The sequence below is a fragment of the Olea europaea genome, chromosome 12, assembly GCF_002742605.1.
Source record: "Olea europaea var. sylvestris chromosome 12, O_europaea_v1, whole genome shotgun sequence".
Taxonomy (NCBI): Eukaryota; Viridiplantae; Streptophyta; class Magnoliopsida; order Lamiales; family Oleaceae; genus Olea; species Olea europaea.
This window is the reverse complement of record NC_036248.1, coordinates 26,272,041-26,286,916: the sequence shown is the minus strand read 5'-3', so window position 1 is coordinate 26,286,916 and position 14,876 is coordinate 26,272,041. Positions and strand designations below refer to the sequence as shown.

Sequence of the window (14,876 nt, the reverse complement as noted above, 5' to 3'; positions counted from 1 at the left end):
TGAGGTTCTTTCAAAATGAACAGTGCATAAGAGAACATTCAGGCATGAGGTTCGGATTGTTACAAAAAATATGTATTTTTTATAATGACTCAAGTCTCATGTTCAAGCCCTTATATCATATGTATGTCCACTATGGGGGTAATTTAGCCCATCTTATCCTTCACGGTTCTCTGTTACATCTCCTAAAATTCGAACACAAAATCTCTACCTTATGAGATACTTGTGTAAATATCTATGCCTTGTATTCAAACCGTTAATTTACGTACTATTCGTTATGAGAGGACCTAAGTCCGTCTTATCACTTACGACTTTCTGTCACGTCTTTTGGGATTCGAACTTAAGATCTCTGTCTTATTAAATACTCAAGTTAAATTTCGATACCAATTGGACAGCTGTCTAAATCGTTAGTTTACGTACTATCCGTTATGGAAGAGTTTAAACTCATTTTATCCCTCACGACTTTCTGTCACGTACCCTAGAATTTGAACTCAAGATAGGCTTTATGAAATACCCGAGTTGAATTTTACCAATAGGACATGAGGATTGGGTCTTTACAATTACAATACAATGGCATTTGGAACTCATATAGGTAGATTTGTATTTGTAAGTTTAATTTTTATGATTGTATATACGTTTTTTTTTCCCCTTGTGAATAGGATGAGATTTATATTAAAAGTAATATTTGACCATTCAAATTTAAACACATACGTAATAATTTACGTGACCAATGATTTTAATGAAATTATTGTAATGCTTATATTGTTCACAAAATTGTATCATTTGTGATCCCCATGACATGCAAAATTATGACCTCTGTATTAATGTGAGTGTGGTCATGTGATATTTAAGATTGTGACTTGATTAATATATCATGTAAAAACAAAATACAACAATTTTGATCTTCGTAACCTCACACAAAAGCAGTGAAGAAAAATAATAAGAGTTTTTCTCTCAAAATAATATTGAAACAATGAGAATCTTATTTTTGTGTAATTTGAGTTTCAAGAATTAAAAATCAAATTTGGAGACATAATGAAAACATATAACAGAGAGAGAGAGAGAGAGAGAGAGTATTCAATCTAATTAGTGTGCACTTCTTACTCAGTCTAACTTTTGAAGTTCTTAATATTTCAATGACTCGTAGAGCACTTTAGTCACAGTAATGAACTAATGATGTGCGATATTAGTGTTGAAGTTTGTCACTGGATCAATTTTGGCCCTTGGATGAGTGACTTCTCGACTCTCGTGTACATCTTTATTCACATTAAATTCTTCATGGTTCTCGTATTTGATATTTTAATTTTTTCAAGATATTGGGTAAATATTCAAAAGTGTACAAGTGTTTGGGAATCTCGAAGTGAGTAGTAAATAAAGGTTTTCTTTCGAGAGAGTCAAGTGTGGACTTAGTCATTATGGTTGGCTTTCAAGTCACTTGTCACACTATGGTTATGTAATCTCGTACTACGAACATATTTTTCCTAGTGCCATGAGCTTATATGGTGGATGTTCAACGAAGATGTAGATGAAGTTGACTTAACCTCGAGGTTCAAATATTGATGTTCATTTATTTATGCAATTTGGTTAGGTTTTTGGGACAAATATTTGAATCTAGGACCATCAATTAGTTTTAATACCATTTACAAAAATTAAACTTTGATATCTAATTTTCTACTTTGATATCGGTATTTATACAAATAATTTAATTTTTAACTTAAGGTTGTTCTTCTCTTATTACTTGCATTTTATTTTTAATTGGAAATATGTATCTTGCTTACATTTATTTTTTTTATTCGAGATGTATACAAACTCATTGATAACATGCAAACAATAAATATACAAGACTAACTTACATGACGAAGACTTTCTAACTATATAGAATTATAAAGTGATAGTAGTGAATGTACATGAAATAATTTTTCAGTACATCAAAACAAGACTAGGCCCTTGTTTGAGCTTCATTCTTTCCAGAAAAATACATTCTTAAACAGTATTTTGATATCATTTCAACCACACGATCTTCAATAAAATAATGTTACACGTAAATTCAAAACTTTTTCTTATTTTTTAACCACACATTTCACATCAATACATTATTCAAAAATTCATTTTCTCCACAAAAATGGGGCTCAAACAAGGGCTAAATTTGTCAAAAAGGATAAAATTGAATATATCGTACACATAAAATATTTCGACTAATAACTGGATGTAAAATGTCATTATGCCTAACATAAATCAAGCAATGGATCACTTATATAGTTCATTATCCAAATCAAACCAAGATTGAACCAAAGATCATTAATTAAGAGAGGAAATTCACAAGGTGGATGAAATAATGTCTAATTAAAGTGAAGCATACAAAATAATACTTATTAAACTATGTCTTAAACTTTCAAAAGAGATACGATTATTTATTTAACTTAGCTTCTAACTTGGCTTGTTTGTTTATTCGGGAAAAAAGAGTTGTAGTAAACAGTTTTATATGCTCGTAGGGTACGTCCACCCACTCAAATGACGACACGCGTGATCATTTGTATCATATTTAATTTTTGACTTACTCGTGTTTCTTGCATTTTTTCAAACCATCCACTCAACTAATAACACGTGTCCATTATGTCGAGTTTAAATTTTATTCTATTTTCCTCTATTAGTTTTGGTCAAGTTTAGTTTTTTATTCTTATTTTATTTTTTATTTTGAAAATTCTTATTTCTTTTTCATAATCTCTCCACTTTATCTTAAAATTTATTATTCTCTTACTTGATCATTGTCTATTATGATTCTCATAAAGTTATTAGCTCTTGTTTGAGCCTCATTTTTTCTAAAAAAGACATTTTTAAACAGTGTTTTGATATCATTTCAACTACACATTCTTTAATAAAATAATATTACACCTAAATCTAAAATTTTTACTTATTTTTTAACCATACATTTCCCATCAATACACTATTCAAAAATTCATTTCCTCCCTCAAAATGAGGCTCAAACAAATCTAAACAAATGAAGGAGGGTCTAACTCCCTAGTCCATGTGAAATTTTGTTCGACTCTTTCAACAACTCTCTGAAGAGAAGTGTCACATCATCACTACTTTTATGAAGATCAAATCTTTTCTTTTCACCATATCAAGGAATCGTGGACACAACTACTTATTACTCCGGTTTGGCCTCTATTATTTGATATTATAAATTTTGAAATAGTGTTTTTTTAATATTATTTTATTAAATAAATGTACGATTAAAAAGAAGAGATAGAAAGATATATTACAAATTTAATGAGGCTCAAATAGAAGTTTAAGATCATCTATAAAGAAGATGCTACTAGTACAGTAAAAGTTACTTGGCCCTATACAAACAGAATTCTTCCAATCTCTAATCCATTACGTTAATCGTTACATTGAATGAACAACATTTCCTTCTATTTTAAATCTAGTATATTAATTTACTTCAATATTATTTAGTGCCTATTTGTTACCCTATAAAATTTTAAATTGTTTGCTATAGTATCATTTTCTACTACACAGTTACATAATAAAATATTCTATACAAAATCAATAAAATCTCCTTACTTTTTAATCACATATTCTACAAAAAAATAATAATAAATAAATAAATAAATAAACTACTCAAAACTCTTTAATTTTTCCAAATAATGGGTGACAAACATAAACTTAATTACAAATCCTATTATTATGTAAAATTAATAAATTAAATATTTTATTTAATTAACTTAAATATTTGCTCCCGTGGAAAATCATTACACTACCATAATTTAAAAAAATACATTTAACATCACAATATAAAAAAATTAATATAGAAAAGAATTAACAAAATAAATCATTAAGCAATCAAAGATTATAATACAAATGGTATAAACTGAAGGTCAAAATAAAAAATAAAAAAAATGGGGGAAATTGGCCATTTAACCTAACTAGACAATATATTTGTTTAAATGACCTTTGATCAATAACAAAAACAAATAAAAAAAATCATAAATATTTTAGTTGGCAAAATGACAAAATTCTCCTTTAGCTATTAATTTAATATCCTCCAATTTTTTCTCATTTCATCCGGTCATTTCTCCTCCAAATTCACTTTAAAACCCTAATTTCTATTTTTTTTTTTAAATAACATCTTCTTTCCCTTCTCATCTTCTTCAATTTTGGGTCCTTAAAAATACGATCACCTATTTTCTTTCCTTCAATCACCATTCTTGCTATTCTAAAATTATGTTCTTTGTTATATTCTTCATTTATTTTGATATCTTTTGAATATTTGAACAAGGGTTTGATTAGCATATCATTTATATTGAAAAAATCACATTTACATTTGAAAAAAGAAGAAAAATGCTCTTAAAAATCGCATCTATGTTGTATTATTGTTATTAAATATAATATTAAATATTATTTAGTTGGTATTATTCTTGTATTTATTATACTTTTTGTGTTATCTGCAATTATTGAATGTAATAGCACTCTAATTGCTATCTGAAATATAGAATACCACCCCAATCGTTATCTATAAAGTAAAACGACACTAAAGTTGTTATTGCTATAGTTTGATTTTTTTTCAATGAAATCATATCTGATGATGGACTCACTAACATATATAACACAAAAATATTGATTAGTTACAAAGAACGATTGAAATGGCGTGACTTTTATATTATTGAGATGGTAAAAGCACAAATCATCACAGTCATATGTATCAATTAAGTTAACATATATATCAACTTTTGTATGTATCATATACATATTACAACATAAATAATTTCCACTTATTATTTTTCAGGGAACAAATGGGTTGTGATTGCTTATGAATTATTTGTACATGTAATAGTACAAGTGTCATTTTCATATCCTGTGTTGTTTTGAAATTTTCGCCTATATCCATTTTTTCAAGAAAACAACATCTAATAGTGGACTATCTAACATATGTATCATAAAAAGTTTGACAATGTCATAAATAATGTAAATAAATTTCACTATTCATTCTCGGGGCACATATAGGACGTTGTTGCTTATGAGTTTTTTACACATATAGCCCTTGTTTGAGCCCCATTTTTAAAAAATTTTTTTTTTTTATCAAAATGCATTATTGAACAGTAATATCATCACATTTTAACCACACGTCCTTCAATAAAATAATGTTACACGTAAGCTCAATTTTTTTTCTTATTTGTTAACTATACATTTTTCATCATAAACCTATTACAAAATTAATTTTTTGAAACAGCACTTGTACTATTCTGTTAATTTTTTCTACATTTTTGTTAATGACTTTTAAGTTAAATGGTTGCGTTTCAATTATGCATTTCTTTTTGTTTTGTTGTTATTCCGTGATAATGATGCATGTTACGTTATTGGAAACATAAGCATCCATGAAAACAACATAAGTGGTATTATTGAACTTATAAGAGAGATGAGAATGATGCAAGTCTTGTTTTTTGGTCACAAACTTTCATGAGAACGGAACATACGTCATTATTGAAATTAAAATGATCATTCTCTCATTCTATCTATAAATATAAGTTGATAAATATGCTCATTAATTGTCAATCTAACCACCCAATGATGACCCAACTGTCGTTATGATTGTAAATCTACTTGTTCATGAGAATGACACTTGTACCGTTACTAAGATGACAACGTCTACAAAAATTTTACAACTATCATTATTCTTGTAAATATACCTGTTTATGAGAGTGACACTTGTATCGTTAATAAGATGAAAATATTTATGCGAATGGCATAATTGTCATTATATTTGATTTATAAGTGTCCAAGAGAATGGCACAAGTGCCGTTTACAATATTTAAAAGATCCCTAAGAACGACATCAGTGCTGTTACCGAGATGAAAAGTTCTAAAAGAACAACACAAGTGACATTCTCCAAATATAAACTTTTATTATTACTGTGAGAACGACACAACTTAGGGTTTCTAATTCTAAAGGTCGTTGCGTTGGAAACAAACGGAAATAAACGAGAAATCAACAGAACTCAAGTTTCATTATGGATAATAAAACAGCACTTACGCCATTCTGTCTATCATTACGAGTTTAAGCGGCCATGACCTGTCCCTGCCTCAAGAAATAATAGTTAAACTCATTTAAGTTGCGTGGTGGACATGACAATTAAAAAAATTGAGAGATGTGCTCATTACTTATATTTTGTTGAAAATAAAAAAGCCACTTGTACTTTCAACAACTTTATATCAAATAATTTTATATCATTTCAATCATTTTTTGCTATGTGATATATTTTTCTTGCGTACTTTATGGATCCAATGTTTGAGGATGAAAAGTTATTGAGAACGAGACTTGTACCATGGTGAGATGAAAGGTTCCAAGAGAACGGCATAAGTGTCGTTTAGAGGATGAAAAGGTCATTGAGAATGTCACTTGCATTGTTATTGAGATGAAAAAGTTTTAAAAGAACGATACAAATGCCATTATCGAAATATAATTCTCCATGAGAACGGCACTTGTGCCGCTACCCTAAAGAAAACGACACTTGTGATCCATGTCTTGAAAGTTTAGTAATATGGCCTAAATAAATGCACTTATCAATCGTAATATGAGATAATACAAATTCAGCTCAAGGCATTGGAACACAATCAAATATAAATCGTCCAAAGTCATCAACTAACTATTTTTGGAGCACGGGAATTAAATCCGTACATGGATAGGCCACACAACCAGATACTACAGAAAATGAAAATATACAAATCATCCTCAGCAGTTAATCAAACCGAAAGATATTTCACATACACTAAAAGGACAACAGATACATGACAAGGAGAGTTGGTCCTTGCAGCACTTTGGAAGTGCCAATGAAGTTAAAAAAACAAACACTTCAAGCTTTTTTAAAGATACTAATGGGGCACAAGTGAACGTTAAAGAAATAATAAACTTGAATAAAAACTACCTCTCCCCATTATAATATTCTCCGTTTGAGTTGTATCTGGACTGTTGAAATTACCCATCTTTCCTGCTCAAACCATCAATTGTCACAAGAAAAGAATAAAAAAAATATCTTATTTTGTGTAACAGATAAAAAAAGGAAAAGTGGAATTCTACTTTCTCTTTCTTCGATCAGCTGCAATGCTTCTTATGTCATTTCTAGCAAGAGCAGATCCAGGGGGCATTGCATACTGCATCGGAGAAGGAACTTGACCAGCAGAAGGGGAAGGAACAGGAGGAGCAGCAATGGTTGGAGGTGGCAAATGGGGGGGAACAGATGTTGGGGGTGCAACAGTAGGTTCAGGAAGTGGCTTTGGTAATATATGCTTCAACCGGTTGTTCCGATAATTCTTCCAGAAATAAAATTGCTGCCTATGTGCCAGTTCCTAAAAGATTCGGAGCATATATATTAGATTAAATCCTGATTGAGAGTGGGTTACAAGATAATTTGTGTAAATAAAGGCAAAACTGCATATCTAAGAGCATTGAGAGATTACAAGAGTTAAGTGACTATTATTGGTAAGATATCAACAAGATAATACCCACTAGAAGAACTGATATATAGTTTTTTTAACACGATTTTTTTATATTTTCCCTGGTATAATACAGAGCTCTCTTTAGTCACAGGAAAAGGACATGGACAATGTAATCCAAGTAATAGTGTCATCAAGAATTCTAAATCATGCTTTAATGGATAAGAACTAACAGAGCAACAAAATAAAAATTGTAAGAGGAACCATAATATGAAGGCCTGTAAAATTTGACCTTGCTTCCAGGATGCGCCATTGCATTCCGAAAGTTAGGATTTTGGAGAAGCTCAAGGAAGAAGAGGCAATGTGGATACCTGTAAATATCCCCAAAGATGAGTTCTATAAAGCTCAGTGGTAAGACCCATGAGAAACTATCATAGAAGGCAATCAAACTATTTGGTATCTTGTTACCCAAAGAAAAAGACTTCTTCAACAAGAGAAATACAAAAAAGAATTAACTCATATTGCTAATTTGAACGGGGGGAAACATTATGCTTACATTATGTACTTTATATACTCGGGTCTTTGCCAATATTGAAGGTATTTCAGGTACCCGATAAAAGCTTCATCTTCAAAATACCGATTCTGAGCCAAATCTGCACCAAGAATTCAAAGGGCACACATTATGACAAGAAATAATAATTACAAGAAATGAATGCCATACATTAACAGCACCAACAAAAATCATAGAATCACTACTTTTCTGTTCCTAAAACACTAGATTATAAACCCTTTTTAAACTATATCCCCTATCCATTTAAGTAATAAATTATCAACAATTATAAAAATACATGAACATTGAACTACTTTTGGTGCCCAAGAATTTTATAACAAAATCAGAATTTAGCGTTCACAGTAACATTAAAGACAATTAAGAAAAGCTACTAATGAAAGTACTCCCTATAATACTTCTCAATATGCAAGGTAACATACGTCTACATTAGAGGAAGCAAAATCAAGAGAAATCTTGAATGAAGGGCATCTATATTTTCTTCAAAAAGGTTTCTGCAAAATACACTTACAGTGAATGTAGGTGGGATTAGCAAGGCACTGAACGAATTCGAGTTCCAGCAAGAAGCGTTGGCGGCCATCATCTGGATCCTTGTATATGTTCTTTGGTCTGTAAATAGATTTAAATAAAAGAAAGTAAAATTAATTCCTACTCAAAACCACCCAGAAAAAAATTAGAAAAAAAAAATTAAAAAAAGAGAGAAAAATTAGAATTTTATGAGAGCAGAAGATGCTTACGAGGGCAAATTGGGTTGTTCATTGGAAGAGTCTCGATTTGAACCCATGGCTTAATTAACAGATAGATAATCAACTAACAAAACCCTAATTGTTTTTCTTCTTCAGCTTCAGATGCAGAGAGCAACTGACTCGAAAGGAAATAACAGATAAATAATCAATTAAATACTTTTGTTTTAATTATTGACAAATGAATAAGATTATTGAACCAACTCACGATATGGACTCTGTGAGGGAATCGAGAGAGAATCCATGGAATCGCACACGCACAAACCAGCAAATTAAGAACTCCATATATATATATTATTTTTTCAAATTTTATTTTTAATCACACATTCTCCCATAAAATAAATTTATAATTATGTTCAAAAAATTTCTTGATTTTTTTACCATACATTTAAAAAAAAATTAAAATTAAAAAGAATGAGTGTTCAATGTTCAATTTGACAGCCCATTCATAAGAGCTATCCACTTGTGTGATGTGTGAAGGATGTCAAAAATAATGTAAAAAGAATTGTATTTGTAGCATAATTGATTAAACACATTTTCTCTCGAAAACGAGGTCAAACAAGTGGCTAAATGGTTATCCTTTTCTATCTTCCATACGTGCTATTCTTGTATTTGGTTCAAATAAAAAGTTAAATAGAAGTTTAGGTCGTTAATTAATTCTAATATCCATGAAACCCACACTTTTTAACCACACATTCTATTAACTTTTATCAAAATTTACTAAAAATCTTATTTTTATATAAAGTAAAAGGGGCATAAATTACTTATTTTGATTTTGAAATAATATAATATTATTCATCCAAATCTTACATACTTATAAATAAACTTTTATATTAACCATCAAGAGCACGTTTATGTTAAGTCACATTTTGATGGAGATTAAAATCAATTTTTTAGTAAATTTTTATAAAAATTAATGAAATATATGGTTAAAAAATTGTGATATATACGACTTGTTTAAGCCACATTATTTAAAAAAAAAAATACATCGTTCAACAGTGATTTAACATAATTTCAATCACACATTCTTTAATAAAATAAAATTACACGCAAATATAGAATTTTTCCTTATTTTTCTATCACACATTTTCCATTAATTTGATATGAATAATGCATTTTTTCCCTAGTTTGTGGCTCAAATATGGGCATAGTTAAAAACTTAAAATTATCACTTACTTGTCTCACTTTAAAACAAAACTCTTTAATTCTCGCACTCATTTTTAACCACACATTCACATAACAAAATATTTTACACGTAAACCTACAATTATTTTCTATTTTTTAACTACACATTTTTCAAAAAAATTACTATTCAAAGCATCTTTCTTCAAAATAATGGCCATCAAATAGAGGCTTAATTGTTAATTTTGACTTAGGTTCCTATCAAACGGGGTAATATGTTTGTGCATTTTATTATCTACCATTCAAGGCAATCAACTTCCAAAACTGCGGGCAGTTTGTTTCAAGCTCGTCTCTACTACAAGAATTACAATGCATAGTATAGTTGTAATCCACATTGCCAATCATAACATCATTCAATAAACATTAGCAGCAAGCCAGTCAAACAAATACACAATATGCTCGTTGAGAAAGTATATCTATCAAATGGAGGACATCAACATGGAGCTCATCGGCTAAAATAGTATCTCCACTATCGCATACATAAAAATTTAGCATTGTACTATACCCGAACTAGAGTTGCATAAATGCAAATAACAGGCATAAGTCTAAACTGGAAATGAAAAACTGGAATTCTTCTGATAATGCCTGTTCTGCATTAGCTAGACCCTTTGGAAGTCAGAAAGTTCAACGCGTCTCCCAATCCTTCAGTTTCTTGCTTCCTTTAGGTTTCGCTATGGGTGCACTCATTCCAGCCATTTTTGCATTGTACTTGGCCCGAAGAGCATCGTTGTAGGTCCATCTGCATAACAAGAAATCAGTAATTTGCAAATCATCGATATAATGTTCATCCATTCAAATTTGGATTGCATAACCGATATCATGAATGTGATGTTACAGCCTAATCACAATAGTCTCTGCACCTTAAGGGCTCCACTTAAACTGACAAAGGTACTTAAGAAAATTCAGACCGTGATAGCAACAGTCAATCACAAGAGTCTTCCAGCAACAACAGTCTGGCTTAGCCTATGTTTGGATCATGTTTATAAAAACTCAAGATAATTTTAATCCCACATTTCGAATGACCGACAAATACTATCCACTTATCCACCATTATTTATATTTATTTATAATTTGAACTAAACACTTCCCACTGACAAAGGTACTCATAAAAGAAAAAGTTTGTAGTAATTTGCTAGATGATGCATTGTTTAAACATTCATAACATGTCTGATACACAAGAAAAGCTACTATAGTTTTGTTCATTATATCGTCCATCTTATCCAATAGTGTACACCAAAGATATAGTGAAAAACAAACATGAGTTCAGTATCTCTAGTAGTGTCAATCTGCATTCTCAATGTAACTCAGTTTCAATCAGTACAGGTGAAGCTAAAAATCAACACATCTACAATAACCAAAATGCTTAGGATGCGCAAAATGTCCCATTCCAGTTCAAACTTCACATCATAGAACCAAATGCCCGTTTTGCAAATGTCCAATTAATGAAGTGGTCATTGAACAAGACATAACATTTGTAGTTTTTATTTCAGAATTAAAAAAGTCAAGTGTAAATTTACAGAGTTGCTCACCTGATCTCTCGCTCTGTGTAACTAAACACCCAAAATAAGTAACAAATATTTAACAATAACTAGGCACACACTATTTTACGAAACTTGAGTTAATGAAAACAATAAGCCAGTGTCAGGCCACTACGCATTTCAAAAGTTCACTTTGTGAAAAATGAGTAATGCTATTAGTGCTGTCAATCTAGATGGTACTAACGCGACATTAAATGAGAAGTACAATAAAATAAGTAACGTAATTCTATCTTTCATTAAGTAGTGCCACCTAGACGGGTGTTGTAGCACCAATGGTGCTAGATAGCTTTATTCGTGAAAAATACATAAATAGGAAATGAATCCTCAATACTACTTCCGACTTCTAGTGTTCTGCAATCATATTTAATTCAGTGTAGGATAACATTAAACTACGTCTTATTGATCCAAATTGTACCCTGGACTACTTCTATTGAGTATGTCATTTAGCCTGTTTCATCAATACAATACATAATGTCTCTTTATCAAGTGATATAGTATTATATGGCCTGCAAAAAATTAATCTTGAAGCATCTCTTTCATATTCGTGTCATATGCTTTAAGTTCCTTAGCTTAAAGTTTTTCATTGTTGCATTCATTTCCTTTACGGACAAATTCACTTCAATTTTTTTTTTTCTCTAAGTTAGCATAAAGGGAAGACCATGATGAAAAAATTATTAGATAGACAAAAACGTTTCTACCATTGTATTACTTAGAAAAGTAGAATGCAGTATGTTATACATTAGAATTGCTCTTATTTAATGTTTAATAACTTTCTTAGGTGTTCAAATTGGTGATTTCAGAAACAGTTTGTGTATAAAGGATACAAAACAAACTTAGAACACAGCCGCATTTACCACTGTGAGCATGCTATATTTCAACTATGTATTTAAGAAGATTCCTAAACCAAACGAGATGCTGAAGTAAGAAGCACTTACGGGTTATTCCAATCAGTTGTGTCCTCATTGACAAGATGAGTCCATTTTGTTCTTCCACTACGACCAAAGTGCTTAACCTGCATGACCTTGGGCAATATGGTCTTGTCCATCTTATCCTCTCCGGTTGGATCAGAGAAATCACGTGTGTAAATATTATCTGCTTTGGCAGTTCCAGCATGATCATCAGGATTTGTCTGGAAGAAAGCACCCTTATGGTAGTATTTCTGCATGAACCTCCACTTTTGCTTGGATTGTCCAGTAGGCTTGGGATTCTTCCTCTCCCACTCCCTCCTCTCTTCCTCTGTCATGTTTCTCACCCTCTCAATCTCCTCCTTCTCCTTCAACATAGACTCTCTGTCATCTCTATCCCTCTTAATCCTTGCAATCTCTCTAGCCTTCCAAGCCTCGTATTCCTCCGCCTCATTCACATCATCATCGGTATCCACGTCAGCAATATTTGCCTCCGACTCCATATTCCTCTGAATTTCCTGGTCCTCCCGAATTTTTTCAACCACAATTTGCTTAGTCTCCACTCTCCTCTCTTCCATCCTCCTTTTCACAGCTTCCTCGAGTGCCCTCTCTTCTGCCTCGAGCCTCTCACGTTCAGCAATTGTATCTCTCTCAGATTTTGGAACAAAAACTGGTTTCACCATCGCAATGCCTGTTGTTTCTTCTTCAGAATCAGTCTCGTACTCAGACTCCTCCTCCTCCTCCTCTTCCTCAACTTCCTCCTCTTCTTCTTCTGGCATTAGTGCTGCCTCCTCTTGTTGCCTTTGCAACAATTTCTCCCTAATCCTTCTTCTTCGCTCCTCCAAAGCATCCTCATCCTCATCCTCCAAATCTAATCCTTCTTCCCTCCTCCTTTCCTCCTCTATGGTCGAAACAATCTCTGCCTGCCTAATGCGTCTATGATCTTCCCTCACCTCCTCACGATTATCAATCCTACTCTCAGCCAATCGACGCAATCTAGGATCATCCTTTCGCATAAAATCAGTCTCCTCAAAAATTGGGAATGCTTTCTCGAGCTCAGCCACCCTTGCCATCCTAATGTCCCCATCTTCATCATTATCATCTGCCCACTCTGGTGCTTTTCCCGGCCAGTACCTCTTCACTTTTGTCTGGCCAATTTTACCCTTAAGCTTATCCCTAATCGCAATTATTGTATCACTAACCCCTGCTGTCACAGACATGGCTACAAGAATACAGAACCACCTCTACCCAAAATGCTTCTCAAATAACAAATCTTTGGCAGCTAGAAAATTGAAACAGGGTCAGCATCAAACAGTAAAAAATAAAATAAAAAGGTATGAATATAATAGGACAGACGAAGTTAAAACGAATCTGAAATAAAAAAAAATAATAATAATAATAATTAAGGACGCAAAGATAAAACCTAGAGGGGGGAAAACACAAATAGATTATATATAAATTGTGTGTGTATGTTCAAATCAAAAATTATATATTGAGATTACCGAACTTCTGGCTGTGAAATTATTGTTAAATATAAAACAGGGCCTGCATCAAGCAGTAAAAGGTATGAATTTAATAGGGTAGACGAAAAAATTAAAACGAATCTGAAATAAATTTTTAAAAAAATTGAGGATGCAAAGATAAAACCTAGAAAAAAAAATAGATTACATAAAAATTGGGTATGTATGTACAAATGAAGAATGATATATTGACATTACCGAGTTTCTGGCTGTGAATCCAAAAGATCGATTCGCGACCTAGTACCTTCGCAATGGGATGTGAATCTTGTACCCAGCAACGGGTTTTATACGATAGCTTTGTGTTTTGATGAAATTATTGTTAAATTTGCAGAGTTCCGTCCTTACCTTTAATTCTGTTTGCACAAACAGTCCTTATTTTCTCGTTAAGTGCTTGTTTGAAATAGTTTAAAATCCAGTTTGACAATAATTATTTTCGAACTCTTTTTTATGTACTCATTTTTACACATAGTCACATAATATTCTATACATAAATCAAAAAAAAATTTACTTATTTTTTAACCACATATTTTCTCAAAAACTGTTCCCTTACCTCTAAATTTGACAAATAATCGTGACATTTAATTTAAATTAATTCAACACTCAATATGTATTTCATTAAGATCATGAGAAAAATTTATTATAGCGTTGGGTTAACATAAATTGAATGTCATGATTATTTATCAATTAAGTGTGTCCAATTTACAAGTAGAAGGAACGATCCCTCTCCTAAATATCACTATTTAAAATATTTTCAAAAAAAATTTGCCATTAAATAAAAGCTAAATTTATAATAAAACCAACAATTCTCACACAATGTGTAAATAGACAATAATTATGAATTTTATAAAATGTCGTGATACAAAGTATCTTATTGACGTCATATCGTGTATGCTTAAACATTACTGACATGATATAGAAGTCAAGATCAAGTTTATTGTGAATACCATGTCAACCAATACCTTTTAATGTGTTAAGGATTGCTCGACTGATACA

The 14,876-nt window shown here is 31.4% G+C and overlaps 2 protein-coding genes across 5 annotated transcripts; both read right to left on the bottom strand.

The window, feature by feature from the left end:
* Positions 1-6,574: 6,574 nt before the first annotated feature.
* On the bottom strand, positions 6,575-9,015 carry LOC111406203 (mediator of RNA polymerase II transcription subunit 31). Of its 3 annotated transcripts, none has more exons than XM_023035478.1 (7): positions 8,947-9,015; positions 8,733-8,856; positions 8,507-8,604; positions 7,984-8,080; positions 7,720-7,798; positions 7,072-7,340; positions 6,575-6,982 (listed from the first exon to the last, which is right to left on the bottom strand). In XM_023035478.1, the coding sequence occupies exons 2-7, from the start codon at positions 8,777-8,779 to the stop codon at positions 6,970-6,972; spliced, it is 603 nt and encodes a 200-aa protein (XP_022891246.1). In that variant the 5' UTR covers positions 8,780-8,856; positions 8,947-9,015; the 3' UTR covers positions 6,575-6,969. The 3 variants fall into 3 exon arrangements, with proteins under 3 accessions (XP_022891246.1, XP_022891247.1, XP_022891248.1); XM_023035479.1 differs by having other exon boundaries at positions 8,733-8,862; positions 8,947-9,004; XM_023035480.1 differs by lacking the exon at positions 6,575-6,982 and having other exon boundaries at positions 7,068-7,340.
* Positions 9,016-10,239: 1,224 nt separating this feature from the next.
* Positions 10,240-14,185, bottom strand: LOC111406202 (microfibrillar-associated protein 1-like). Of its 2 annotated transcripts, XM_023035476.1 has the most exons (4): positions 14,082-14,185; positions 13,866-13,908; positions 12,394-13,645; positions 10,240-10,659 (listed from the first exon to the last, which is right to left on the bottom strand). In XM_023035476.1, exons 3-4 carry the CDS (start codon positions 13,581-13,583, stop codon positions 10,545-10,547), a joined length of 1,305 nt encoding a protein of 434 aa, XP_022891244.1. In that variant the 5' UTR covers positions 13,584-13,645; positions 13,866-13,908; positions 14,082-14,185; the 3' UTR covers positions 10,240-10,544. The 2 variants fall into 2 exon arrangements, with proteins under 2 accessions (XP_022891244.1, XP_022891245.1); XM_023035477.1 differs by lacking the exon at positions 13,866-13,908.
* Positions 14,186-14,876: the final 691 nt, after the last annotated feature.

What these genes read in the sequence shown, in the direction of transcription:
- LOC111406203 (XM_023035478.1), bottom strand. Translation starts at nt 8,779, where the DNA reads ATGGGTTCAAATCGAGACTCTTCCAATGAACAACCCAATTTGCCCTC. An exon ending in TAATCCCACCTACATTCACT is followed by an intron (nt 8,081 to 8,506) that starts GTAAGTGTATTT and finishes TTCTTGGTGCAG; the next exon opens with ATTTGGCTCAGAATCGGTAT. An exon ending in GAGTATATAAAGTACATAAT is followed by an intron (nt 7,799 to 7,983) that starts GTAAGCATAATG and finishes GGATATTTACAG; the next exon opens with GTATCCACATTGCCTCTTCT.
- LOC111406202 (XM_023035476.1), bottom strand. Translation starts at nt 13,583, where the DNA reads ATGTCTGTGACAGCAGGGGTTAGTGATACAATAATTGCGATTAGGGAT. An exon ending in ACAACTGATTGGAATAACCC is followed by an intron (nt 10,660 to 12,393) that starts GTAAGTGCTTCT and finishes CTTGTTATGCAG; the next exon opens with ATGGACCTACAACGATGCTC.